Source organism: Mustelus asterias, chromosome 22, assembly GCF_964213995.1.
Source record: "Mustelus asterias chromosome 22, sMusAst1.hap1.1, whole genome shotgun sequence".
NCBI classification, from domain to species: domain Eukaryota; kingdom Metazoa; phylum Chordata; class Chondrichthyes; order Carcharhiniformes; family Triakidae; genus Mustelus; species Mustelus asterias.
The window spans coordinates 67,608,157-67,634,083 of record NC_135822.1 but is presented as its reverse complement, the minus strand read 5'-3'; the positions used below and the strand labels follow the sequence as shown (position 1 = coordinate 67,634,083).

General features: G+C 47.1%; 1 protein-coding gene across 4 annotated transcripts in view; it reads left to right on the top strand.

Annotated features, from left to right (window-relative positions):
* LOC144510159 (netrin receptor UNC5D-like) overlaps nt 1-18,121 on the top strand; it is a 558,422-nt gene extending 540,301 nt beyond the window's left edge. For 2 of the 4 annotated variants that reach the window (XM_078239553.1, XM_078239552.1), the window contains 4 exons: nt 2,832-2,981; nt 5,043-5,210; nt 13,979-14,157; nt 15,575-18,121. In XM_078239553.1, coding sequence (XP_078095679.1) covers nt 2,832-2,981; nt 5,043-5,210; nt 13,979-14,157; nt 15,575-15,758 — 681 coding nt within the window. In that variant the 3' untranslated portion in view covers nt 15,759-18,121. The remainder of the gene's footprint in view (nt 1-2,831; nt 2,982-5,042; nt 5,211-13,978; nt 14,158-15,574) is intronic. The other 2 variants (XM_078239549.1, XM_078239551.1) reach the window with 2 other exon arrangements.
* Nucleotides 18,122-25,927: the final 7,806 nt, after the last annotated feature.

Sequence of the window (25,927 nt, the reverse complement as noted above, 5' to 3'; positions counted from 1 at the left end):
TTCTTTTAAATCTACAAATAATGAACAAAGGTATCCAAAGAAAATGGAACAAAAAACCCAATTCTGTCCTCTCCCTATGATTTATCTCCCAGGTGGCTCGCGGCAGTGTCTTGAAGATTAATCAACAAATTCCTGGGGACTCTGGGGCATCCCCAGGAGATGAGCAAACCCTGACTTCACCGGCTAGTGATGAAGATACAACGGTGGTCGGAAATGAGCTGCAAACCAGAACCTCAAAATGACAAGGGCTGAAGAAGAAATGGCAGTAGTCCGAACAAAAGAATTCTTAGAGCAGTGACACAACCTGTTTGACTGATCAGCACAGGATTTACCAGTAACAACCATTAATCAGCAGGGGAACTCAGCTAATGTTCTGGGGACCCGGATTCGAATCTCACCACGACAGATGGTTGAATTTGAATTAAGTGAAAAATATCTGGAATTAAGAATCTATTGATGATCGTGAAACCATTGTCCATTGTCTGAAAAACTCATCTGGTTCACTAATGTCCATTCGGGAAGGAAATCTGCCATCCTTACCCGGTCTGGCCTACATGTGACTCCAGAGCCACAGCAATGTGGTTGACCTCACCTGCCCTCAGGCAATGAGGAATGGGCAATAAATGCTGGCCAGCCAGGGATGCCCATGTCCCATGAACGAATAAAAGAAAAATTCCCTTCTGCTACAAAGACCGGGGAATTGGCTGCCAGTGGATGTCAGCCCTTGCCAGTCCAAAGGTTGTGGGTTTAAACCCCATTCCTTAACCACATCATCTTGCCTGAAACGTTGGTTAGGCCACATTTGGAATTCTGTGTCCAATTCTGATCGCCACCCTACCACAAGGACGTGGAGGCTTTTGAGGGAGTACAGAAAAGATTTACCAGGATATTGCCTGGTATGGAGGGTATTAGCTATGAAGAGAGATTGAATAAACTGGGATTGTTCTCCCTGGAAAGATGGCGGCTGGGGGGGGGGGGGGGGGGGGGCAGGGGGGGGGGGCAACCTGATAGAAGTTTATAAAACTATGAGGGGCATAGATAAGGTGAAGAGTTGGAAGCTTTTTCCCAGGGCAGAAATGACAATCACAAGGGGGCACAAGTTCAAGGTAAGGGGGGAAAGATTCAGTGGAGATGTGCGGGGAAGTTTTTTACGCAGAAGGTGGTGGGGGCCTGGAATACACTGCCAAGTGAGGTGGCTGAGGTAGAGACGTTAGCGACATTTAAGACTTATCTGGATAGACACATGAGCAGGTGGGGAATAGAGGGATACAGGTGATTGGTCTAGGTAGGACAACGTGATTGGCGCAGGCTTGGTGGGCCCGAGAGCCTGTTCCTGTGCTGTACTATTCTTTGTTCTTTGACAAGAGCAGTACTGAGGGAGATCTGCACTGTCAGAAATGCCGCCTTGAACTACAGAAATGCACACCATAAGAGTCATTTGAAAAAGCTATGCAGTTAATCACACTCTTCCTGCTCTTTCCCCAGAGCCCTGTGGTGTTCTTTTCCCCTCTTCAAGTTCATAGCCAATCCCTTTTGAAAGTTATGATTTAACTTGAATCCATCACCCTTTCACATGGCAGATCATAATAATGAGCAAACAAAATTCTGCTAATCTCCCCTGTTTCTTTTGCCAATCACTTCAGCAAAATACTGCCATTTCTTATTCAGCCCTTGTCATTTTGAGGTCCTGGTTTGCAGCTCATTTCTGACCACCATTGTATCTTTCATCAAAATCCGGTGAAGTCAGGGTTTACCCGTCTCCTGGGGTTGACCCTGGAGTCCCCAGGAATTCTTGATTAATATTCCAGGACACTGCTGCGAGCCACCTGGGAGATAAATCATAGGGACAGGATGGAATTGGGTTTTTTTGTTCCATTTTCTTTGGATGCCTTTGTTGATTATTTGTAAATTTGAAACAACAGGAGTCCTGGAGGAGAAGAAAAAACTGTTTGGATCACGGTCAAGAATCATACAATCCGATAATGAAGAGTTTGTCTGTTCTCCAGTTGAAGTGGAAATACGAGAATGGACATATTGGGCAACTAATGACGGGAGGAGTTTGGGGGCAGGGCAGTGCAAAGCACCGCTAAGAACTCTACAGCCAAGAAGTACTTTGAGGTTTTCCTGGCACACTTGAACAGACACTAGAGAAATGCGATCTTTCTATTTTAATTGTCCTGAATGGTTTGCACTTTACAAACTCTGCCTCCTGTTCAGTGGCGCAAGAGAAAGTCCATTTTTATTACTTTACATTCTTATTATATATTTTGAATATTAATTGCTCCTATTGTCCACTTTTGAATCTCGCATTCCATCTTGTGCCCCCCCCCCCCCCCCCAACTCCCCCACCCCTCACCCCAACTAGGGCCATCCGTCACATTCCTCAGGTTGTCCTTCAACACTCTGCACCTTTATTTTGCCATTTACACATTCCGATCTCTTGATGGCCGCTACTAACACCATTCTCAGCCTTTATCACCACCATTTACATCCCCTTTGTCTTTTTCTCTGTGATATCTTGGTCAATTACACCCCCCCCCCCCACCCCCCCTTCACCATTACAGTATAAATCTTCTCCTACTTTCTTTGTCTTTAGCTCTGACGAAGGGTCAACCAGACGCGAAACATTTGACCCTATTCTCTCTCCACAGATGCTGTCAGAGCTGCTGAGATTTTCCAGCAATTTCTGGTTTGTGTTTCAGATTCCAGGCATCTGCAGTGTTTTGCTTTCATTGTAGAAAGTTGTTGCGAGCATGTACCTGTAGGTATACCTGGCGGGTGAGAGGGAGTGTGTTCTCCATTGGCTAACTGCTGTGCTCTTGCAATGCCAGGAAGTGATGAGCGAGGAGAGAAGCCAAGGCGGACAGCTGTTGGACGAACCCAGAACTTTACACTTCAAAGCAAATTCTTACGGCCTTCAAATCTCCCTGCTTGACGTACCCCAATTCTTGTGGAGGATGAAACCACTGAGCGTATTTCAGGTACTTTCCACTTGTTTGAGTGCCACTTACAGGCTGCATGCAGACTTAGAAGTGGATGAATGTTTGCCAGTAAAAAAAATAGCTGGTCTGCCCAATCTTGGTAGCAGGCGGTGGATGTTATGTAGAATATAATCAAGGCACATCCAAGGTGGTGAGAGATGGGCACAGATAGATTTTGATTTTCAGTTCATCTCGATATGAGCTGCCAATGCAAAAAAGAACCCCTCCCTAATTGGAGTCGGCCTTTGGAGGCCAGGTGGAGAGGAACAAAAGGTGGGGCGGGGGGGGGGGGGGGTTAAAAAAGGATGTACCCCCCTTCCTTCCCGCTTTCCCAACTCAATGGTGAAAAAGCAGACCCCCCTCACTCGCCTGCCCGCGTCGACTGTGTAGTGGCTTATGAACAAGCTCAATTGCCCAGGAATGTTTTATCTACCATGGGAACCCAGCGTGATGTTGGCTCCATGGTCCAATGTGACCACAACGTCCTTAACACATGCAGTCCAGATTTGCCAAGCCTCGGCATCTGAAGTGAACCCTTTCTAACTAAGAGCCAGGCTGTGTGACCCAGTGAACCAAGGCCGATATTAATATTGCATATTAATCCATTTATTTTTATGTCTGTTTGAGTGTTGGGGAATTTAATTAAATATAAAATTAATTTATTCGTTTCAGCGAATACAAATTGCTCATGTACTTGTTTCTAAATTATGTAGAAATTACTTTATTTGGATATTCCAGATCATAAATTTAAACACAGCCAATGGGCATAATTATTAATTTATGTTGTTAGCTTTCTAATGATAGTCTACAACTTCGTCTAATATCATGACGGTAACTGTGATGACAGCCAGTATCTTTTGACGAACGCTTTGTTTGTAGGAACAGGTGCAACGGTTTCATGAACGAAAGAAAATTTTTCTTTTTGCGCTCTGTAATTATCCACATTTCTTATGCGCCGGGAATATGGAGCTCCCTGACGCTCTCCGGACAGTTGGAGCGAGCGCAGAGGTAACGCGGGTCAAAGGTTTCAGCAGCTAATCAACTGAGGCAGGGGTGGAGAGAGGCGGTGGGAGCAGGCGGTTTTGGCCGTAGGAGTTGGTGATGGGGTCAGCAGCTCAACCCAGGTTCAAACAGGGTACCAAGGCTGTGTGCAGTCCGGTTTAGCCTCGGGGAAATGAACAGCCGAACCACAGCTCTATCGTCTCAGTGATATCCCATTTATGTTAAATATCATTGGTTGAGTTTATGGGGATAATCTTCTGACTTCAAAGGACCTTCAAAAAACAGTATCCCAAGACACTCTGCGGAAGCTGATGTAAAGTATAGTTTGACACCGAACTCCATAAAGCAAATTTAGGGTCAGGAGCCAAAAACATGACCAAAGAGACAGGTATGAAGGAGCTTCCTGAGCAAAGAAAGAAATGGAGAGTTTGAATTGATTTGATTTCATTCAATTTGATTTATTATTGTCACATTTATTAGTATACAGTGAAAAGTATTGTTTCTTGCGCGCTATACAAAGTACACAGTACTTTCCAACCCTTGGGAATATTTCAAGAATCTGTTCATCTCATCCCCTCTCAGTCCTTTCTGGGCGGCACGGTGGTGCAGTGGTTAGCACTGCTGCCTCACAGTGCCAGGGATCTAGGTTCGATTCCCGGCTTGGGTGACTGTCTGTGTGGAGTTTGCATGTTCTCCCTGTGTCTGTGTGGGTTTCCTCCGGGGGTTCCGGTTTCCTCCCACAGTCCGAAAGACGTGTTGGTGAGGTGCATTGGCTGTGCTAAATTCTCCCTCAGTGTACCCGAACAGGTGCCGGAATGTGGCGACTGGGGGATTTTCACAGTAACTTCATTGCAGTGTTAATGTAAGCCTACATGTGACACTACTGAATAAACTTTAAATTTTTTCATTGTAAGTAAGTTCTGTCTTGTCCTTCAGACTCAGGAATGCTGGAGGAGAGAAATGGTGTAGTGTCGGAGAGCACTCTTGCTGATGTTGATCTAATTTTTGATATGTGTCGGTGTTTTCCAGAGAGAGCCTCACTCTGCGTTCTCTCTCCAGCAGGAATTTGCCTTTTCCCATATCTGGTGCAGGAGCCAGCAGCCTCTGCCGTGTGCCTTCAGGGTGGAGCGATTCAACTCGGCAACCACACAGCTCTCCTGTAAGATCTGCATCCGGCAGCTCAAGGGAGACGAGCAGATCTTTCATCTCAACACCTCCATCCTCGAGGTAAACTTCACAAGCAACTTTCCCGGGCAGCCTAGGTTTTGTGTTGGACTTGAGACCATTGCGAAAGCCAAATTCTAGACTGGCATAGTGGTTCAGTACGGGTAATCCAGAGAAGAGGGGTAATATTCTGGGTACCCGGGTTACAATCCCACCATAGCAAATGGTGAAATTTGAATCCAATTTCTTTTTAAATCTGCAATTAAAAGTGTAAGGATGACCATGAATTTTTTTTATTCATTCATGGGACATGGGCATCGCTGGCTGGGCCAGCATTTATTGCCCATCCCTAGTTGCCCGAGGGCAGTTGAGAGTCAACCACATTGCTGTGGCTCTGGAGTCACATGTAGGCCAGACCAGGTAAGGACGGCAGATTTCCTTCCCTGAAGGACATTAGTGAACCAGATGGGTTTTCCTGACAACCAACAATGGTTTCATGGTCATCAGTAGATTCTTAATTCCAAATAATTTTTATGGAATTCAAATTCCACCCCCTGCCATGGCGGGATTCGAACCCGGATCCCCAGAACATTAACTGAGTTTCTGGATTAATAGTCTAGCGATAATACCACTGGGCCATCGTCTCCCCTACATTGATTGTTGCAATGCCCTTCAGGGAAGGAAATCTGCCGTCCATACCTGGTCTCCCCTACATGTGACTCCAGCTTCACTGCAATGTGATTGACTCTTAATTGCCCTCTGAAATGGCCAAGCAAGCTCCTTAGGGCCAGCAAGCCATTCAAGGGGCAATTCAGAATGGGCAATAAATGCTGGCCCAGCCAACGATGCAGAGTCTACACAGGAAGTAGTGTCCCTGCCTTTGAACCAGAAGCTCTGGGAACCAATGCCCAAGGAAGGTGCGTTCATCACATGGCCACACAGGTTGAATCTCAGGGGCAGCAGGATGGAGAGGGATCTCAACCTGGAAATCCTTCCACCACGTGCCAGTGGCGTGTAAGAGTGGTAGGGATTCCTGGAAGAGTGGTAGAGATTCCTGGAAGAGTGGTAGAAATTCCTGGAAGAGTGGCAGGGATTCCTGGAAGAGTGGGAGGGATTCCTGGAAGAGTGGTGGAGATTCCTGGAAGAGTGGTAGAGATTCCTGGAAGAATGGTGGAGATTCCTGGAAGAGTGGTAGAGATTCCTGGAAGAGTGGTGGAGATTCCTGGAAGAGTGGCAGGGATTCCTGGAAGAGTGGTAGGGATTCCTGGAAGAGTGGTAGGGATTCCTGGAAGAGTGGTAGAGATTCCTGGAAGAGTGGTAGAGATTCCTGGAAGCATGGTAGAAATTCCTGGAAGAAAGGTAGAGATTCCTGGAAGAGTGTTGGAGATTCCTGGAAGAGAGGTAGAGATTCCTGGAAGAGTGGTAGAGATTCCTGGAAGAGAGGTAGACATTCCTGGAAGAATGGTAGAGATTCCTGGAAGAGAGGTGGAGATTCCTGGAAGAGTGATGGGGATTCCTGGAAGAATGGTAGGGATTCCTGGTCAGCCATGTGATGGAATGAAATATTGAGCCTCCACTACCATTACCCACAGCTCCAGACAAGAACATATGTGTAAATGTGCATGTTGCCACAGCAACTCGAACCCTCTTTGTGAACTCCCCACCACCATAGCAGAGAAGGAAGCTATTCGGTCCATTGAGTCGCTCCTGCGCTTCTTTTCCCTTCAAATGCTGCGTGGGGCGGTGATGCAGGCAGATACGATAGGGGTGTTTAAGGGTCTTTTAGGTAGCACGTGAATATGTAAGGAACAGAGGGATATGGACCAAGGGCAGGCAGAAGGGATTAGTTCAATTTGGCGTCATGTTCGGTACCACATCGTGGGCTTGAAGAGCCTGTTCCTGTGCTGTACTGTTCTACGTTCTGTGTTAACTATTTATTCAGTTCCCTGTTGAGAGCTCTGATTGAATCAGTGGCAACCACCCTATTTGACAGCGCAATCCAAATCCTCAATGCTCAATCAATAAAAAGGTTTATCCTCATGTCACCACTGCTCCTTTCTCCAATCATCTTAAATCTGCTTCATTTGCTGGTCAATCCTTCAACCATTGGAGACAATTTCCTCATATTTACCGGGCCTAAACCTTTCCTGATTTTAAACAAACCTGTAGGAAAGGAAAGATTACAGGCCACTCGGTGTTGATATTTTTTCTTTATTTTGTTCTTTTGATGATCTATCATTTTCTGGTGCTGCAATGAAGTCTACAAGAGCCTTTCCCAGGACACAACTGTTGGCCTTGACTCTTCAATTCTTGAGGCCATTTCAAACCCAACCCGCTTCCATTTTCAAATGGCCTTGATTGACAGCTCAATCCGTGAATGAGGAAATGTCTCTCAGGACATGTCCCCATTTCAGTGGAGAACTCATCAAAATTCAATGGAATTAAATGAAACTACTTCTCCCAGAAGGTTGTGAATCTGTGGAATTCGCTGCCCCAAAGTGCGGCGGATGCTGGGACAGTGAGTAAATTTAAGGAGGAGTTAGACAGATTTTTAATTGGTAATGGGTTGAAGGGTTATGGGCAGAAGGCAGGAAAATGGGGATGAGGGCATATCAGCCATGATCGAATGGTGGAGCGGACTTGATGGACCAAATGGCCTAATTCTGCTCCTATATCTTGTGAACTTATAATGAAGCACCCTGAAAGTGCAATGGGATAGATTATCAATGTTACGCCCAGGTATAACAGTGCCTGGCACAGCAGTTGTGAAAATGAGAATTGGCTGTTTGCACCCTGGTGTGAGGTTAAGGTCTACCCCATGTGGCCACGCCATCTTTAAGCATCAGGGTGTTAAAAACCTTGGAGCGGACGCAGAGATTTACTGCAATGGTACCAAGGATGAGGAACTTCAGCTACATGGAGAGACTAGAGAATTTGAGATTGCTTTCCTTTGGGCAGACGAGGTAAAGGAGTGTGCAAATTAATTAAGTTTTTTTTCATGCATTCGTGGAATGTAGATGTCATTTGCAAGGCCATTGCATTTGCTGCCCATCCCTAATTGGCCTTGAGAAGGTGATGGTGGGCTGCCTTCTCGAAGCGCTCCAGTTCCTGTGGTGTAGGAAGGGAGGGAGATCCAGGATCTTGACCCAGTGATAGTGATGGAACGGCAATTTAGTTTCAAGTCAGGATGGTGCGTAGCTTAGAGGGGAACTTGAAGGTGGTGGTTCCCATGCACCTTCTGCCCTTGTCCTTCTCGGTGGCAGAGATTGTGGGTTTGTAACGTGCTGACGAGGGAGCCTTGCTGATCTTCTGCAGTGCATCTTCTAGATGGTGTGCACTGCCACTGCTGTGTTTAAAGTTTATTCATGAGTATCACAAGTAGACTCACATTAACACTGCAATGAAGTTACTGTGAAAATCCCCAAGTTGCCACACTCCGATGCCTGTTCGGTTACACTGAGGGAGAATTCAGCATGGCCAATGCACCCTAACCAGCACGTCTTTCGGACTGTGGGAGGAAACCACAGCACCCGGAGGAAACCTGTGTGTCAGTGGTGGAGAGAGTGAATGTTTAAGATAGAGGAGATAATGAGAAAGTATTTTCACCTGCAGAAGGCTCAGCAACTAGTTCATACAGATTTCAGATGCTTGACATAACAGCCAGCGGCAAGAGGAGAAGAATTCTTTTGTGTTGCTATCTGGAGTGTGCTGCTTTGAAAAGGCAGTGGTCAATAATAATTTCCAAAAGGAATTTGTATTAGTACTTGAAAAGAAAAATCTTTTTGGGCTATGGGGAAATAATGGGAGTGGGATTCAATGAATAACTCTTTCAAGGAGCCTGCCATGGGCACAATGGGCTGAATGGCCACTTTTTCTGCCGATGAAATGTGTTTTTTGTTTGAGGGTTAGATATGCGGACATGTATACGTATTTTTTAAAAGATCTTGCAAGTTTTATTTTAGTTTTGTTTTTGAAACATGCTGTACAACATTCCACAGTTTCAGATCCTTTGCCCACAAGAGAAAATATTCTGAGTTGTCATTCTTGTGACGACACAGAGGTTGAACCCCTTTACCGCACTTCGTAATCTGGTAAAAGTGTTTGGGAAGGAGTTCATTGTTGTACTTTAACATTAAGAGGTTCACTAACAGAGAGACCTGACTTCCGCTTTAAGAGAATAATTAACAAGTTATTTTATTTTTAACCAAACAGGAACTTTAATTAAACCAGTAGCATTTTAATTAAAGGAAAGTTAGACTGAAAGGCTGTCCAGATAAACACAAGGAACATTCATTACCAAAATAGTAATAATAGAATTTTAGGCACTCTCAAACCAGGTCTGATAGCATTGGGTAGTTTTGGAGTTCTTCGGTACTTGTCCTCTATCTGCAAACGCGGCCTGATTTGGTACTTTTTGCTGGTTAGAGGGTGAGTTATCTGAAGACCTATCTAAAGCTGGCAGAGTTAAGAACTAACTGCTCCAGTTGATCTAACTGCCCTTAACTGCTCCAGTTGATCTAACTGCCCTGCTTCTGGTTGAACTCCTGGCTCAAACCTTGGTGCAACTGAACTGAAGGTAATTGAGTTCCTCTTTTATATTCCTGGTGACCTATGCATCCTCTATTGGTTTGATGCCAACAGCAATGGCAAATTCAAATCTGATAGGTTCCCTTTAGTTGAGTGTTTCCTTTAAACTCATTGGCTGTTAGCTGAGTGTCTTCTTTAAACTCATAGGCTAACAAAATGCAAAAACCTGCAGAGCTGGTTACGAAGGGCAGCACGGTAGCACAGTGGTTAGCACTGCTGCTTCACCGCTCCAGGGACCTGGGTTCGATTCCCGGCTTGGGTCACTGTCTGTGTGGAGTTTGCACGTTCTTGTGTCTGCGTAGTTTTGCTCCGGTTTCCTCCCACAGTCCAAAGATGTGCAGGTTAGGTGCATTGGCCATGCTAAATTGCCCCTTAGAGTGCCGGGATGCGTAGGTTAGAGGGATTAGCGGGTAAATATGTGGGGATGTGGGGATAGGGCCTGGGTGGGATTGTGGTCAGTGCAGACCGAATGGGCCGAATAACCTCTTTCTGCACTGTTGGGATTCTATGAAGGCAAGCCTGAGGCTTGGTGCTCAAAACAAGTGTTGCAATTTAGAGTCTGTATGTACTCTGCATTTTAAACATCTCAGCATTGAATAAAGCCAGATTTTGAAGGCACTGACACAACCAGATTTTAAAGGGACCACGCACTGTTGTATTTTAGATTCTTTACATCTTTATAAACTCAACTTCACAACATTCTGCATGAGGTCAAGTCCATGATGACTCGTTCTTCTTAACTTTAGCTGCTTTGATTTACCATCATGACCCTTGCTTTGGGCTTTGACAGGAGCTACCTAGCAGATTTGATCAAGCTTGCATGTGGATTAATTCAGATACTGTGGAGTCAGGTAGTCATGCCAACTTAGATCCGGATGCTCTGTGAGAACGTTCCATTCGTAGAGGATAATGTGGTTAAATCAAGCTTGGTGCTTCACAATATGACCTTTAGTCAACCATAGGCCATTTTCAGGTCATTCTTCATGAGCATTTTTATCAAAATACACAGCCCGCAATTAACTATTTCCAGACTGGTGTGTCTTCCATAAACTTAATTCGTGGAGCATGGGCATTGCTGGCATCTATCTGCACCATCAACAAGACTGCCCACCTCCTGTCGCACATCCCAACCCGAAACTCAACTATTCAGTGTGTCACGGAACTCCCCTATCCACACCTTCGCACCTCCAGACTCAACTATTCCAAAGCTCTGATGAAGTGTCATCCTGACTCGAAACGTTGGTTCTTTTCTCTCTCCGCAGATGCTGTCAGACCTGCTGAGATTTTCCAGCATTTTCTGTTTTTGTTTCAGATTCCAGCATCCGCAGTATTTTGCTTTTATTCCAAAGAACTCCTGCCTGACCTTGAACTCATCCAGAACTCTGCAGTCAATATCCTAACTTGCACCAAGTCCCGTTCACTCACCACCCCTGTGCTTATCAGCGGCACGGTGGCACAGTGGATAGCACTGCTGCTTCACAGCACCAGGGCTCTCGGTTCAACTCTCGGCTTGGGTCACTGTGCGGAGTTTGCATGTTCTCTTTGGAGAAGGTACAGAAAAAATTTACCAGAATGTTGCCTGGTATGGAGGGCATTAGCTATGAGGAGAGGTTGGAGAAACTTGGTTTGTTCTCACTGGAGCGACGGAGGTTGAGGGGCAACCTGATAGAAGTCAACAAGATTATGAGAGGCATGGACAGAGTGGATAGTCAGAAGCTTTTTCCCAGGGTGGAAGAGTCATTACCAGGGGGCACAGGTTTAAGGTGCGAGGGGCAAGGTTTAAAGGAGATGTACGAGGCAGATGTTTTACACAGAGGGTGGTGGGTGTCTGGAACTCGTTGCCGGGGGAGGTAGTGGAAGCGGATACGGTCGTGACTTTTAAGGGGCGTCTTGACAAATACATGAATAGGATGGGAATAGAGGGATATGGTCCCCGGAAGGGTAGGGGGTTTTAGTTCAATTGGGCAGCATGGTCGGTGCAGGCTTGGAGGGCCGAAGGGCCTGTTCCTGTGCTGTAATTTTCTTTGTCCTTTGTTCGCCCCGTGTCTCCGTGGGTTTCCTCCCAGTGCTCCGGTTTCATTTCACAGTCCAAACTTGTGCGGGTTAGCTTGATTGGCCATGCTAAATTGCTCCTTAGTGCCAGCAGGATAAATTTGTGGGATACAGGGGTAGGGCCTGGGTGGGATTGTTGTCGGTGCAGGCTCGATGGGCTATCGGGATTCTATTGTTGACTTACATCTAAAACTAGAGGGCACAGGTTTAAGGTGAGAGGGGAGAGATACAAAAGGGTCCAGAGGGGCAATTTTTTCACACAGAGGGTGGTGAGTGTCTGGAACGAGCTGCCAGAGGCAGCAGGAGAAGCGGGTATAATTTTGCCTTTTAAAAGCGTTTAGACAGTTACATGGGTAAAATGGGTATAGAGGGATATGGGCCAAATGTGGGCAAATCGGACGAGCTTAGGGGTTTAAAAAAAAAGGGCGGCATGGACAAGTTGGGCCGAAGGGCCTGTTTCCATGCTGTAAAAGTTCAGATTAAGGTGTTACGCTCCCTGCGGAGGCAGTTCGAACTTCCAATAAATGGCTGACAGGATCACTTGACAAGATTTCAAGTTTTAAAACTCCTACTGTGACACAAATTCAAAACAACATCAGTAAACCCTATTTCAGTAGGCATTCGTGGGACATGGGCGTCGTTGGCTGGGCCAGCATTTATTGCCTATCCCTAGTTGCCTGAGGGCAGTTGAGTCAACCACGTTGCTGTGGCTCTGGAGTCACATGTAGGCCAGACCGGGTAAGGGCAGCAGATTTCCTTCCCTAAAGGACATTAGTGAACCAGATGGGTTTTTCCTGACAATCAACGATGGTTTCATGGTCATCAGTAAATTCTTAATTCCAGATATATTTTATTGAATTCTAATTCCACTATCTGCCGTGGTGGGATTCGAACCCGGGTCCCCAGAACATTAGCTGAGATCCTGCATCAGTAGTCCAGCAATAATACCATTAGACCATTGCCTCTCCTTTCTTCTCTTGATGGAAAAGATTCCCCAACTAACATGAAGGAAATATTCCCTATGGTTATACCTTACACTGTGCTTCAGTAGACACTCCAGGATCCGGTCCAAAGTGATGCTTAGCTAATCTTTTTCTTTTGCTGCCGTGTAACTTTCTGGTGTGGATTGCCCTGGACATCCTACCCGCCAGCCATGGCGAGACAAATCTTCCAGCCTGTCCCCACTTGTATCTCTTCAATCCAAGCATGACCTCCCACCCTCATTTAGCATGGTGAACAATAAGGACTTGTTGCCTCTATCTCTCCAAGCTCTCTCTTTCAGATTCTTGTAGACTGACCCTGTCTGTGAGGTTCAATGATATTAAGGAAAAGCCACTCCTAGAATGTCTCCCTTTCAACTCTTGCCCTCTCAAAGCCCATTTCCATGGCAATGTGAGTCCTGACATGTCTGTGACCTGGAGACTAATGGTCTGTGCACCATCATAGAATCCCTACAGTGCAGAAAGAGGCCATTCAGCCCATCAACAATAATCCCACCCAGGCCTTATCCCTGTAACCCCACATATTTACCCTGCAATCCCCCTGTCACTTTGGGGCAATTTAGCACGGCCAACCCACCTAACCTGCTGATCTTTGAACTATGGGAGGAAACCAGAGCACCCGGAGGAAACCCACGCAGACACGGGGAGAACGTGCAAACTCCACACAGACAGTGACCCGAGGCTGGAATCCGACCCAGGTCCCTGGCGCTGTGAGGCAGCAGTGCTAACCACTGTGCCAGCGTGCCAGCATTGCGCTGCTTGGTCATTGTTTATCAGTGTGGAGATTTTGCATTTTCTTCCTAGTAAAGCAATCTGCCTCTCCCCGTTTAATCTTTAATAACCAAGCTTCCCGGGGCTTGTTGTCAGCAGAATGTAGAACAGGTCACGTGATTCCTCTATTTTACCCAAAATTAAAGAGGTGGTCCCAAAGCATGACCATCTGATAAAGCCTCACGTTGTAACAAAGGGTGGTCAACCTGGAACATTGATTAATACCTTCTTATGTTGCCCAGTGTCAAAGTTTCTTTGTAAAGGCTTCTGTGAAGCATCTTGGGGATGTTGTACGACAGTAAGCATGGGTATATTAGTGAGAGTTATTACCAATCCCTTGCCACCGATTGTTTAATGCAACTGAGCAAGGGCTATTTGCAGTTGTCAACGCTTGTCAAACACGCCTGTCTACTCTTACAGACTGAGAGAGAAGCCGCTCACTTCTGTGCGCAGGCTGCAAGTGACGTGGCCATTTCAGCCGGTCCCAAAACATTTAAGATCCCGTATTCCATCAGGCAGAAAATCTGTTCCACCTTCGACGTCCCCAGTGCTTCAGGCAAAGACTGGCGGCTGTTAGCACAGAAGCTGCACATAGACAGGTAAGTGGAAGCAAAGCAAATCAGCAGGGCGAGCTGATGCCTCATAAAAAGGCGACTTTTGTCTTAATCTGGATTTGAGTTTGCTCCATTGTCTCAATATTGCCACGGTGTGTCTAAAAAGTCAGGAGTCTGTGTGCAGCAGTGATACCCGGGTCTGATTATCCTTCTGGGTCTCCATGGAAAGGGACTAACAAAGGCTTATTTTGGGCTAATCATAGAATCCCTCCAGTGCAGAAGAAGGCCATTCGGCCCATCAGCCTGCACCAACAACAATCCCACCCAGGCCCTATCCCCATTATCCCATGAATTTACCCTGCTGATCCCCCTAACACTAATGGGCAATTTATCATGGCCAATCAACCTAACCCGCACATCTTTGGAGTGTGGGAGGAAACCGGAGCACCCGGAGGAAACCCACGCAGACACGGGGAGAATGTGCAAGCTCTACACAGAGTCTGGAATTGAACCTGGGTCCCTGGCGCTGTGAAGCAGCAGTGCTAACCACTGTACCATCGTGTCCTCAAGTACTTTGCCCAAGTGACTACTGATCAACCAAGACATCGAGCTCTGGAGGTTGAGGGGTGACCCTGATGGAGCTTTACAAGATTATGAGTGGCATGGACAGAGTGGATAGTCTTTCCTAGGATAGAAAAGTCAAGTACTGGGGAACATAGGTTTACGGTGCGTGGGGAAATGTTTAGAGGAGATGTGCAAGGCAAGTTTTTTACACAGAGGGTGGTGAATGTCTGGAACGCGCTGCCTGGGGGGGTGGTGGGAGCAGGTACGATAATGGCATTTAAGGGGCATCTGGATGAATACATGAATAGGACGGGGATGGAAGGATACGGACTCTGTAAGTGCGTACGGTTTTACTTTAGACAGGCATCATGATTGGCACAGGCTTGGAGGACTGAAGGGATGGCATTTCTGCCCACCTTGATAGTTGCTCGCCAGTATCCCATACCCACATACTCCCAGCAGGAGACCATGGAATGGTAGGGTCATTGAGCAGTGGGCACTGCCTTTCCACCTCTGTGTGCTGAAAAGAATAGCAGAGATCCCAACTCCCAATCTAAGATCTGTTGGGACCGGGAACCATTTTTATTCTGGATGGGATTGCAGATGGTGTGATACTGGAGCAGTCGCCCACTACTTATCTCTCCCAGTTTGCATTCAACTTGACAGTTGCCCATTTTGGCTCCAAAAGCGGGGCAGGCAGTGAATTTTGAGAAGACGGTGGGGGGGAGTGGGGGGGGGGAGGTGGGGGGGGGGGGGGGGGGGGGGGGGGGGACTGGACTGGCTTTCGGGTTTTGGACATGGTCGGTGACTGATTCCAATGCTCTTGAAAGGAAGCTGGAACTTTCTGACTTGTGCTCTTTCTGCCATTTTGTTTTCCCCCCCCCTTATGCATTGGCAGGAACCTGAGCTACTTTGCGGTGAAGAGCAGCCCGGCTGGTACAATCTTGGACATATGGGAGGCACAGCACCAAAATGACAGAGACCTTGACTCCTTAGCCAGTGCCCTGGAGGAGATTGGCAGGATCCAGTGTCCTGCCTCAGTGACGGCTGAAGATGAATCAGACTACAACTACGGCGGGTGAATGAGAGAGCCCTGCGCCACCAACCCAGGAGAACACTGGCTTCAGCTCAACTCCCCCCGCCCCCGACCTGAGCAAGCTCGGCTCAGTCACTGTATCAGAAAGATTTCTCAGGAAATGCAATATGGTTTACTGTCCAGATCTTTGGATGTGTATGTAAATAGAATTTATTTGTAAATATTTACAACAAGGGTGCACCAATTATAAATGATCGGGCCAATTAACCATCAGTTTTGGTCATCAGTCGCGGATGCGAGCAGTCCCGTCCACTCTTCGGCTGGGAGAGTCGTGGAACTATGACTCCCCATGTTACTCCAAATACAGCTGCGTCAGAAGCCCCAGAGACCGTGTTCCCAGCTTTCACAATTACACAGTGCGGCTTTTCTCCCAGTGGCAGTGGAGAGAGTGGGCTGGTGTCTTTGGTCAGCACCTTGGGTTGCCATTGACTGCGCCGGTATTGAACCGTCAAGTCGGTCTTTGTCCTTACGGGTATGAGTTGAACAGGGTCATTCACCCATTTTAAAAGCTCTGTGCTCCTCTGAAGCGAAGAGGAAATGGGTTAGATGGGGGCTCATTGGATGGTCTCAGAATGTCATGGCAGCTAGTTCCTGCCAGGTTTATTTTGCAAGGGTTTCGAAAGCCCACCTTGTCTGATCATTTAGGTTTTGCTCCTGTACTGTGTCCAACCCAGTGCTGCTAACGTTATTCCCTCACACTCTACCTGTCAGTGTCTCCTTTCTTTTAGTCCCACCTGCACCCTCCACACTCGCACCCCCCACACCCCCCCCCCCACCCCCGGAAAACATTTATCTTCTCATGCTTCTCCAATTTGGAGCAGGGCGGCACGGTGGCTCAGTGGTTAGCACTGCTGCCTCACAGCTCCAGGGACCTGGGTTCAATTCCAGCCACGGGTCACTGTCTGTGTGGAGTTTGTACATTCTCCCCGTGTCTGCGTGGGTTTCCTCCGGGTGCTCCAGTTTCCTCTCACAGTCCAAAGATGTGCGGGTTAGATGGATTGGCCATGCTAAATTGCCCCTTAGAGTCAGGGAGACTAGCTAGGGTAAATGCATGGGGTTATGGGGCTAAGGCCTGGGTGGGATTGTTGTCGGTCCAGACTCGATGGGCCGAATGGCCTCCTTCTGCACTGTAGGGATTCTGTGACTATCTATGAAAAGATGTGCAGGTTAGGTGGATTGGCCATGATCAATGCGTGAGGTCACGGGGATAGGTTGGGGGAGTGGGCCGAGATAGAGAGAACGTTCGGAGGCTTGGTGCAGAGCCGATGGGCCGAATGGCCTCCTGCATGGCAGGGATTCTATGGTTCAATGGGGTCCTGCAGCATTGGGGGTGCGCAGTTGTTGCACCTTGGGTCTGAGAGGTGGGCCCCCTCACCTGAGAAAGTGAACCTCCAAACTCCTCCCCGCCTGTCCCTGTCTCTGCAATAACCATGTTCCCAATGTGAATCAGTTGTGTCCATATGTAATGTCCAGTGCATGTTGATGTGTAAACATGGCATAGTAAGCAATCAGCTGAAGACAGATGTGCACACATCTGTGCAGAGCCAATCAGGGTGCTCCAGATGTGGAGAGTCCTCTTTCAAGCAATGTGATTTTTAAAAAAAATTACTCCATTCTTAAAGTTACAAAGCCAATGCGCAGAAGCCCTTAATGCTAGCTCCCGAAAACCATTCAAATTCAAACCCATGGTCCCCACAAGAGAGAGAAACATCCAAGATCCAAGCTGACAAGAAACTCTTGACTCTTAAATGCCCCTCTCAAGGGCTATGAGGAACGGGCAATAAACACTGACCCATCCAGCGACGGCTTCTTCCCAGGAAAGGAAGTTTTAAAAAGGTTGAAATAGTTTTTTTTGTTGGAGACGGATGTCTAACCCACGAAACAAGGTTACGCAGGAAGTTCTGCCCCGCAAGTACTTGGGAGTCCCTCGGTTCTGTATTTGTTCTTGAGTGAAAGCTCACGATCATGAGAGAGACGCAGAAATGATCTGGAAGCGGCAGCAAACCAGCTTCCATCGATCTGGTGGTGGGAGCTACGCCCATCATACCCCTCTCCAAATCAAGCGCTGGTTAAATCGGTTGCTGGAATAATTGTTGCACCCTTACACTGATGTAACTGTTCCATTCTCGTGGGTATTGTCTTGTTCATTCGCATCTGACGTGCGTGTACCAGCTGAACTCTTGACGGATTTTGTAAGCTATTTACTAATTGCCTCCATTCTGCTCATCATCCCAACAAAGCCCTATTTCTATCAGAATCCACGTGTAAAAAAGGGTTCACTCCACAGATTGGTGGGTCCTTGTGGTTTTATTTGTGTACAAATAATCATAAAGTTTCTGTGGGTCTTGATATTTTTTTTCTCCTGGTTTTCTTTGACGGAGCGCTCCGGGCAGCCCGGGCTGTGGCAGCAGAGGCCGAGGACCGGATGTGCAAACAACTTTCTAGTTCTGAGATTCAGTACTTGTGTCACATGGTTGATTTACCTGCGCTGCAGTTCTATTTTGAACACAATTCTGTACAATCTCCCTGTTCCCCATCCCACCCCCCTTCTCCCACTCCACCCCCACTGCAATGACTGCATGATCCTCGGTGCTGCTGGCAAACCGCCCCTCCCAAAGAACAAGGAACAAAGAACAGTGCAGCAGAGGAACAGGCCCTTCGGCCCTCCAAGCCTGTGCCGACCATGATGCTTGCCTGAACTAAAACTGTACCTGCTCCCATCACCTCCCCGGGCAGCGCGTCCCAGACATTCACCACCCTCTGTGTAAAAAACTTGCCTCGCACATCTCCTCTAAACTACTCCCCACGCACCTTAAACCTATGTCCCCGAGTACTTAAAGTAAAGTTTATTTATTGGACACAAGTAAGGCTTACATTAACCCTACAATGAAGTTTCTGTGAAATTCCCCATTCGCCTCAGTCCGGTGCCTGTTCAGGTCAATACACCCTAACCAGCACGTCTTTCAGACTGTGGAAGGAAACCCACGCAGACAGCATGCAAACTCCACACAGACAGTGACCCAAGCCAGGAATCGAACCCAGGTCCCTGGTGCTGTGAGGCAGCAGTGCTAACCACTGTGCCACCATGCCATCCTTGACTTTTCTACCCTGGGAAAAAGCTTCTGACAATCCACTCTGTCCATGCCACTCATAATCTTGTAAACCTCAATTAGGTCACCCCTCAACCTCCGTCGTTCCAGTGACAACAAACCGAGTTTATCCAACCTCTCCTCGTAGCTAATACCCTCCGGACCAGGCAACATCCCACATCCCAACTTTGCCCATCCTTCCAACTCTAGGTCGTCTGAACATGCCTTCTCTTTCTCCAGCCTGGATTTTGTTTTTATTTCCACTCCCTCACAGGACAAGGGCCTAATTGCCCTTCAGAAGGCAATTGGTGGGTGAGCAGTCTTCAAACGCTGCCGTCCATGCGGCGAATGTAATGTTAGGCAGGAATTTTTTTATTGTCACAGTTTGATCTGCTCAAGTGGTTTGCCAGGCCGTTGCAGAGGTCAGTCAAAGTATCGACCACATTGCTGAGGGTAGGGGGCCTTCCCTTGCACTCCAATCTTGTTGATTGTTCTTCCTCCTTCAGCGTTCCCTCCTCAACTCCTTCAACCTTCCCCTTGAAAAGTCTCCTCCTTCGCAATACTTTGCCAATCTGCTCTCCCCAAATTGTGCTTTGGCCTGCCTGTCTCTCTCCTGCACCTATCCCCACCCCCCTCGTCCCCCCGCCCCCCCAACCTCCCCCGCCCCTTCCTCGTCACCCACATTCCAAATTTTTTTTCCCTCTTGAGGCACTTAACACTGTGAGGGGGACTGTAGCAATTGAAGATTATTGGATTGCTGGATGGCTTCTGAAGGATCCACCAGGACCCTCAAGGCAATCTTTATACTTTGCATTAATTTAGCCAAATTAACTTTTGGACGTCAGTAATCCTAATTTAAATGGTTTCTTTCTGCCTCTTTCATTAAAGGCTACTTTCTTGCCCAGTTGCAATCAGAGGAAGACATAGGCAACCCCCTCAGCAAGTGAGGCAAAGATGGAGAGCAGGAGATATGAAAGGAATAGGAATGCAGAGGTAGGTCTGAGGAAGACGAAGAATTGGAGATAAGGATGCAAGAGTTCACAGAGGTAGAAGCAGATAAATTTTAGTGGCAGAAATGGTGATACATAACGATAAGCATGATGTATGTGCCCTCACCCACTGATAGTTGGTACTTGCTGGAGGGTTGGTTGCCCCCTGTTTTTGGCTTGTCATTTCTCTCCTGCTGCACTGGTACCTGGATCTCGGTGGGGTGGACACTTGGCTTGTTTGACAATGGAGAGAAGAAGCCAGGCAAAGCTGTAGCATGATGGAGGTCATGATGTGGAGATGCCGGCGTTGGACTGGGGTAAACACAGTAAGAGTTTTAACAACACCAGGTTCAAGTCCAACAGGTTTATTTTGATAGCAAATGCCATTTGCTTTCGGAGGGTTGCTCCTTCGTGGAGCAGGAGCATGAAGGAGCAGCGCTCTGAAAGCTAATGGCATTTGCTACCAAATAAACCTGTTGGACTTTAACCTGGTGTTGTTAAAACTCTTACTGCATGAGGGAGGGTCATAGGACCATTTTGCCTTCAGTGTTAGCATTCACTTCCTTTTACAGGACATCCTGTGAGAAAAGGTCTGATCGTGGAAAGTGGACAACATTGATTTAATCGGCCACTGCCCAATTTTAACTATTACCGTCGTTCAAATGATAGTTTATTTTTTTATAAGATAGATTTTTTATTTATTCAAATTCTGACCGCCTTTAAGTCTGAATGACATATAAGTAATATTTTTGCATAGTCTTATTGCTGTTAGTCGATTTAACTCGATCTGAATTCTTTATATCATGCCCCACTGACATATTTATTTAGTTATTTATTTATAAGTCACAAGTTAGCTTACATTAACACTGTAGTAAAGTTACTGTGAAAATCCCCTAGTCGCCACACTCCGGCGCCTGTTCGGGTACACTGAGGGAGAATTTAGCATGGCCAATGCACCTAACCAGCATGTCTTTCAGACTGTGGGAGGAAACTGGAGCACCCGGAGGAAACCCACGCAGACACGGGGAGAACGTGCAGACTCTGCACAGACAGTCACCCAAGCCGGGTATCAAGCCTGGGTCCCTGGCGCTGTGAGGCAGCAGTGCTAACCCACTGTGCCACCGTGCTGCCCTTATATATAGTAGAGCATTGATTCCCAGGGGTGAGTCCATCAAATGACGGCCAGATCCTTGGCTGAAAATTGATGGAAACCCCTGGAGAGACAACGGAGTGTTGGATGCGCCCACCTTGCCAAGTTTTCACCCCCGATAGGTTTGCTTTGTGAGTTGTTTGTGCTAGACTTTGGAATTAGACCATAAAATGTAGGAAGAGAAGTAAGGGGAATTTCACAGTAACTTCATTGCAGTGTAATGTAAGCCTTACTTGTGACTAATAAATAAACTTTACTTTAAAATGTCGGGGCAGCAGTAGACCATTCGGCCCATCATGTCTGCTCCGCCATTCAATGAGATCATGGCTGATCTGATTTGATAATCTTCAACTTCACTTTCCTGTCTTATCCTCATCATCCTCAATTCCCTTACTGATTAAAAATCTTGTCTATCTCAGCCTTGAACATAATTACCGACCCAGCCTCTACAGCCTTCTGTAGTAAAGAATTCCACAGATTCACTACCCTCATAGAAAAGAAATTCCTCCTCATCTCTGTTTTAAATGGGTGACCCCTTGCTCCGAGATTATGCCCTCTGGTCCCAGACTCTCGCACAAGGGGGACACAATCTCTCAGCATCTACCCTATCAAGCCCCCCCCCAAAAAAATCCTGTATGTCTCAATAAGGTCACCCTTCATTCTTCTAAACTCCAGTGAGTACAGGCCCAATCTTCTCAACCTCCCCTCATCGGAAAATCCCTCCATATCAGACTTGCTGTTTTGGTGTTGTTAAATGAAAAAGCAGGTGGTTGGAAAGACAGGTGTTATCCTCTCCCTCTCTCTCTGAATCCCGCTACGCTGATGCACGTTGCCATATAAATGACAGCCATCCAAACACAACTCTCCATTCTTATCTCCGCCCTGCCAACCTTGTTCTGTACCATAGTTAATTTGGCAGCTCAGTGACAATATTTGGTGAAAGAAGATGCCCCATTTAAATGAGCTGTGTCAAGGCTTTTGACGAACAACTTAGGTGGGAGACGAGGAACGGGAGCGAGCAAAAGTGGCGGAAAATGTACTCTCAATTCCATGTCGTTGTCCATATTTTTTTTAATTTTATGACCACACTGTCTTCACTGGGGGCAGGGGAGTGTTGTCAAACCTGTTGAAGGCACCACAAGTGAAATGCGCCATTGAATTCCCTCCCTCACACGTGGGTCAACCCACAGCACGTGGACTGCAGCGATTCAAGAAGGCAGCTCACCACCACCTTCTCAAGGGGCAACTGGGGATGGGCAATAAATGCTGGCCCAGCCAGCGACGCCCATGTCCCACAAATGATTTTTTTTAAATGGCAGTGGTCAGAACCAGGATAGAAATCGATTTTGAAGAGTGGAATGTGACCATAATAAATTGACCCTTCTGTGGCTTTGCAATTAAAGTCTGACTCGCAGAGATCTCCAGGACTCTGCATCGAGAAGATGCGAGTGAGGCCAGCTGTTGGAAGGAAATCAGGCCCGCTGGTTCCTGCTCCCTGAGTTGCAATCCAACGGATCCTGGGGTAGCTGTTTGCACGATCTGAACAAAGAGCAGTACAGCACAGGAACAGGCCCTTCAGCCCTCCAAGTCTGGCGATCACGTTGCCCTATCTAGATCAACCGTCTGTATCTCTCTATTCCCCGTCTGTTCATGTGTCTATCAAGATAAGTCTTAAATGTGACTAACGTATCTGCTTCAACCACCTCACTTGGCAGCGCATTCCAGGCCCCCACCACCCTCTGTGTAAAAAACTTCCTCCGCACATCTCTACTGAACCTTTCCCCCCTTACCCTGAACTCGTGCCCCCTTGTAATTGTCATTTCTGCCCTGGGAAAAAGCTTCCAACAATTCACCTTATCTATGCCCCTCATAATTTTATAAACTTCTATCAGGTCGCCCCCTCAGTCTCCGTCTTTCCAGGGAGAACAATCCCAGTTTATTCAATCTCTCCTCATAGCTAATACCCTCCGTACCAGGCAACATCCTGGTAAACCTGGTGGCTCATTGTGCCAGAGCTCAACACTTAACCTTCACACGGCTGAAAAAACGGATCACAGCAGTTTTAACCATTGACACTGAGGATGGTTAGCGTGACTGTCTTACACATTGAAAATACCTCCACTCTGTACATAGTCTATGAGGCCGTACACACAGGCATAGAAGAATTAGGAGCCTCAAATTCTAAGTGCTGTTGTCAATCTACGAGCTTCCAAACTTTATTGCTGGGAGGAGGCCTACAAATGTAATCATCGCAAACTTCCCCTTCTCATTTATAAATTATGAATTTCACATGCTCCCTTGAATGCTCCTTATTTCATCTCTCTGCACCAACCTCATTCTTCCCTACAATCCAGTGCATGGCCTTCAACTAAGGCCTCTTTTTCCCTCAAATTGTCCAACCTCATTGTCCAACCTTTCTGCACTGTAGGATTCTATGATTCTATGATTCATCACCACCATCTCCTCTCACCCAACACACGCCCACAGTAACCTGATGGGTGCCATGAAACTGGCGCTGTAATCCTTTCTGTCTGGTTCCCTCTCTCCCTGTCCCCAAAACAATACCTTTCAAAGAAAATAAAACACACACACACACACATCCTGGACCAACCTTCCCCGAATAGTTCTCCTGGTTTATTTTTCACCCCCCACTTTCTCTATCCATTTTTAACCAAAACACTTGGGGATATTCTCAGTGAAAGTTGTCAGTCCTCCGGGAGTGCGAGGGGATGCTGGCAGTAGCTTTAATTCCTTTGAGAGTGTAAAAGCACCCAGTAGTGTGTACCAAAAGTATTCAGGTAACGGAAGACACTCACTCCGAACTCATTTATCATCAATAAATCTCGCAGTCATGACCAGATAATTCCATCGCCATTGCCTGAACTACGCTGCTCACCGAATTCATGGATGCTGTTGACTAAAGTGCAGACACATAAGGAACTTGGTTGTTTGCAAGAAGGTTTTTGAATGCACATAATGGCCAATTGTGCATGCAATGCCAGAGGGAACTTTTGTTTTAGTCTTTCTTGGGACATGGGCGTCGCTGGCTGGGCCAGCATTTATTGCCCATCCCTGGTTGCCTGAGGGCAGTTGAGAGTCAACCACATTGCTGTGGCTCTGGAGTCACATGTAGGCCAGACCAGGTAAGGACGGCAGATTTCCTTCCCTAAAGGACATCAGTGAACCAGATGGGTTTTTCCGACAATCGACAATGGTTTCATGGTCATCAGTAGATTCTTAATTCCAGATACTTTTTTATAGAATTCAAATTTCACCATCTGCGGAATTTGAACCCGGGTCCCCAGAACATTCGCTGAGTTTCTGGATTAATGGACTACCGGTAATACCACGAGGCCATTGCCTCCCCAGTGAGGTGAAGATACCAACCTTCAACTATCCCGTGTTTTCTACTTTTACAGGATCACCCTCGAAAAATATATAAATTAGTGAAGCATCCTTTGCACATGCACTCTACTCAGTTCAGGGGTCAAAGGTAACCGGCTCACCCTCATCTCCCTGCTCACCAACTCCCAACTGATCCCACGACCCCTCAGCAAGAGGGGTCTACTTTGATGCGGGAAGGAGGAATAATCTCCAATGGTCTGCTCCCTGCCCCAACTGGTGAGGCCAGTGGAATCACACAGTGCACAAGAGGTCCTTTGGCCCATCGAGTCTGCACCTGCACATTAGAAACACCCTGAACTCCCATCTAATCCCATCGGCCAGCACTTGGCCCATAGCCCTGAATGTTATGATGAGGAACCCACGAGGAGGCCCAATCAAGTCAAAGTAGAGCAACAGACTCTGGGGAGAACTATAAACAGAGTGTGCTCAGCAGTTCTGGCAGCGCTGGTGGAGAGAGCAAGAAAGCTAGGCAGGCAGTGCAGGAATCTCCTGTGGCTGTTCCCCTGCAAAACAGATGCACCGTTTTGGATACTCTTGAGGGGAAATGGCCTTTCAGGGGAAAACAGCAACAGCCAAATCCGTTGCACCACGGTTGCAGAGGAGAGGAGTAAAAAGTGTGGGAATGCAATGGTTATAGGAGATTCAATTGTAAGGGGAATAGAGAGGTGGCCGCAAATGAGACTCCAGGATGGTATGTTGCCTCCCTGGTGCAAGGGTCATGGATGACTCGGAGCAGCTGCAGGACATTCTGAAGGGAGAGGGTGAACAGCCAGTGGTCATAGTGCACATTTATACAAACGACATAGGTTAAAAAAAGGGATGAGGTCCTAAAAGCGGAATATAGGGAGCTAAGAAGAAAGTTTAAAAATCGGACCACAAAGGTAGTGATCTCAGGATTACTACCTGTGCTAAGTGCGAGTCGGAATAGAAACAGCAGGATACATAGAATGAGTACATGGCTGAAAAGATGGTGTGAGGGGGAGGGTTTCAGATTCCTAGGGCATTGGGTCCGGTTCTGGGGGAGGTGGGACCTATACAAACTGGACAGTTACACCTGGGCAGGATTGGGACTGATGTCCTGGGGAGGGGGTGAGGGTGGTTGAAGGGGTGGGTACTTGCTTGAGTGCTTGGGGAAGGTTTCAACTAATATGGCAGGAGGATGGGAGCCTTTGCAAGGATTCAGGGCAGGGGGAATTAAGAACAAGAGGAAAAGACAGTAAGGAGAATAAGGAAAGTGATAGAGAAATCAAGGGCCAGAGTCAGATAAAAAATAGAAGGAAAGGGAAAAGAAATGTTGAAAGTGCCCACTCAAGGTTTTGTACCTGATTGCTTGGAGCATTCAAAACAAAATGGATGAATTAGTTGCGCAGATAGATGTAAAGAGGTATGATATAATTGGTATTACGGAGACGTGGCTCCAAGGTGAGCAAGGATGGGAACTAAACATTGAGGGATATTCAGTGTTTAGGAAGGACAGTCGGAAAGGTGATGTTGCATTGTTGGTTAAAGATGATATTGATAC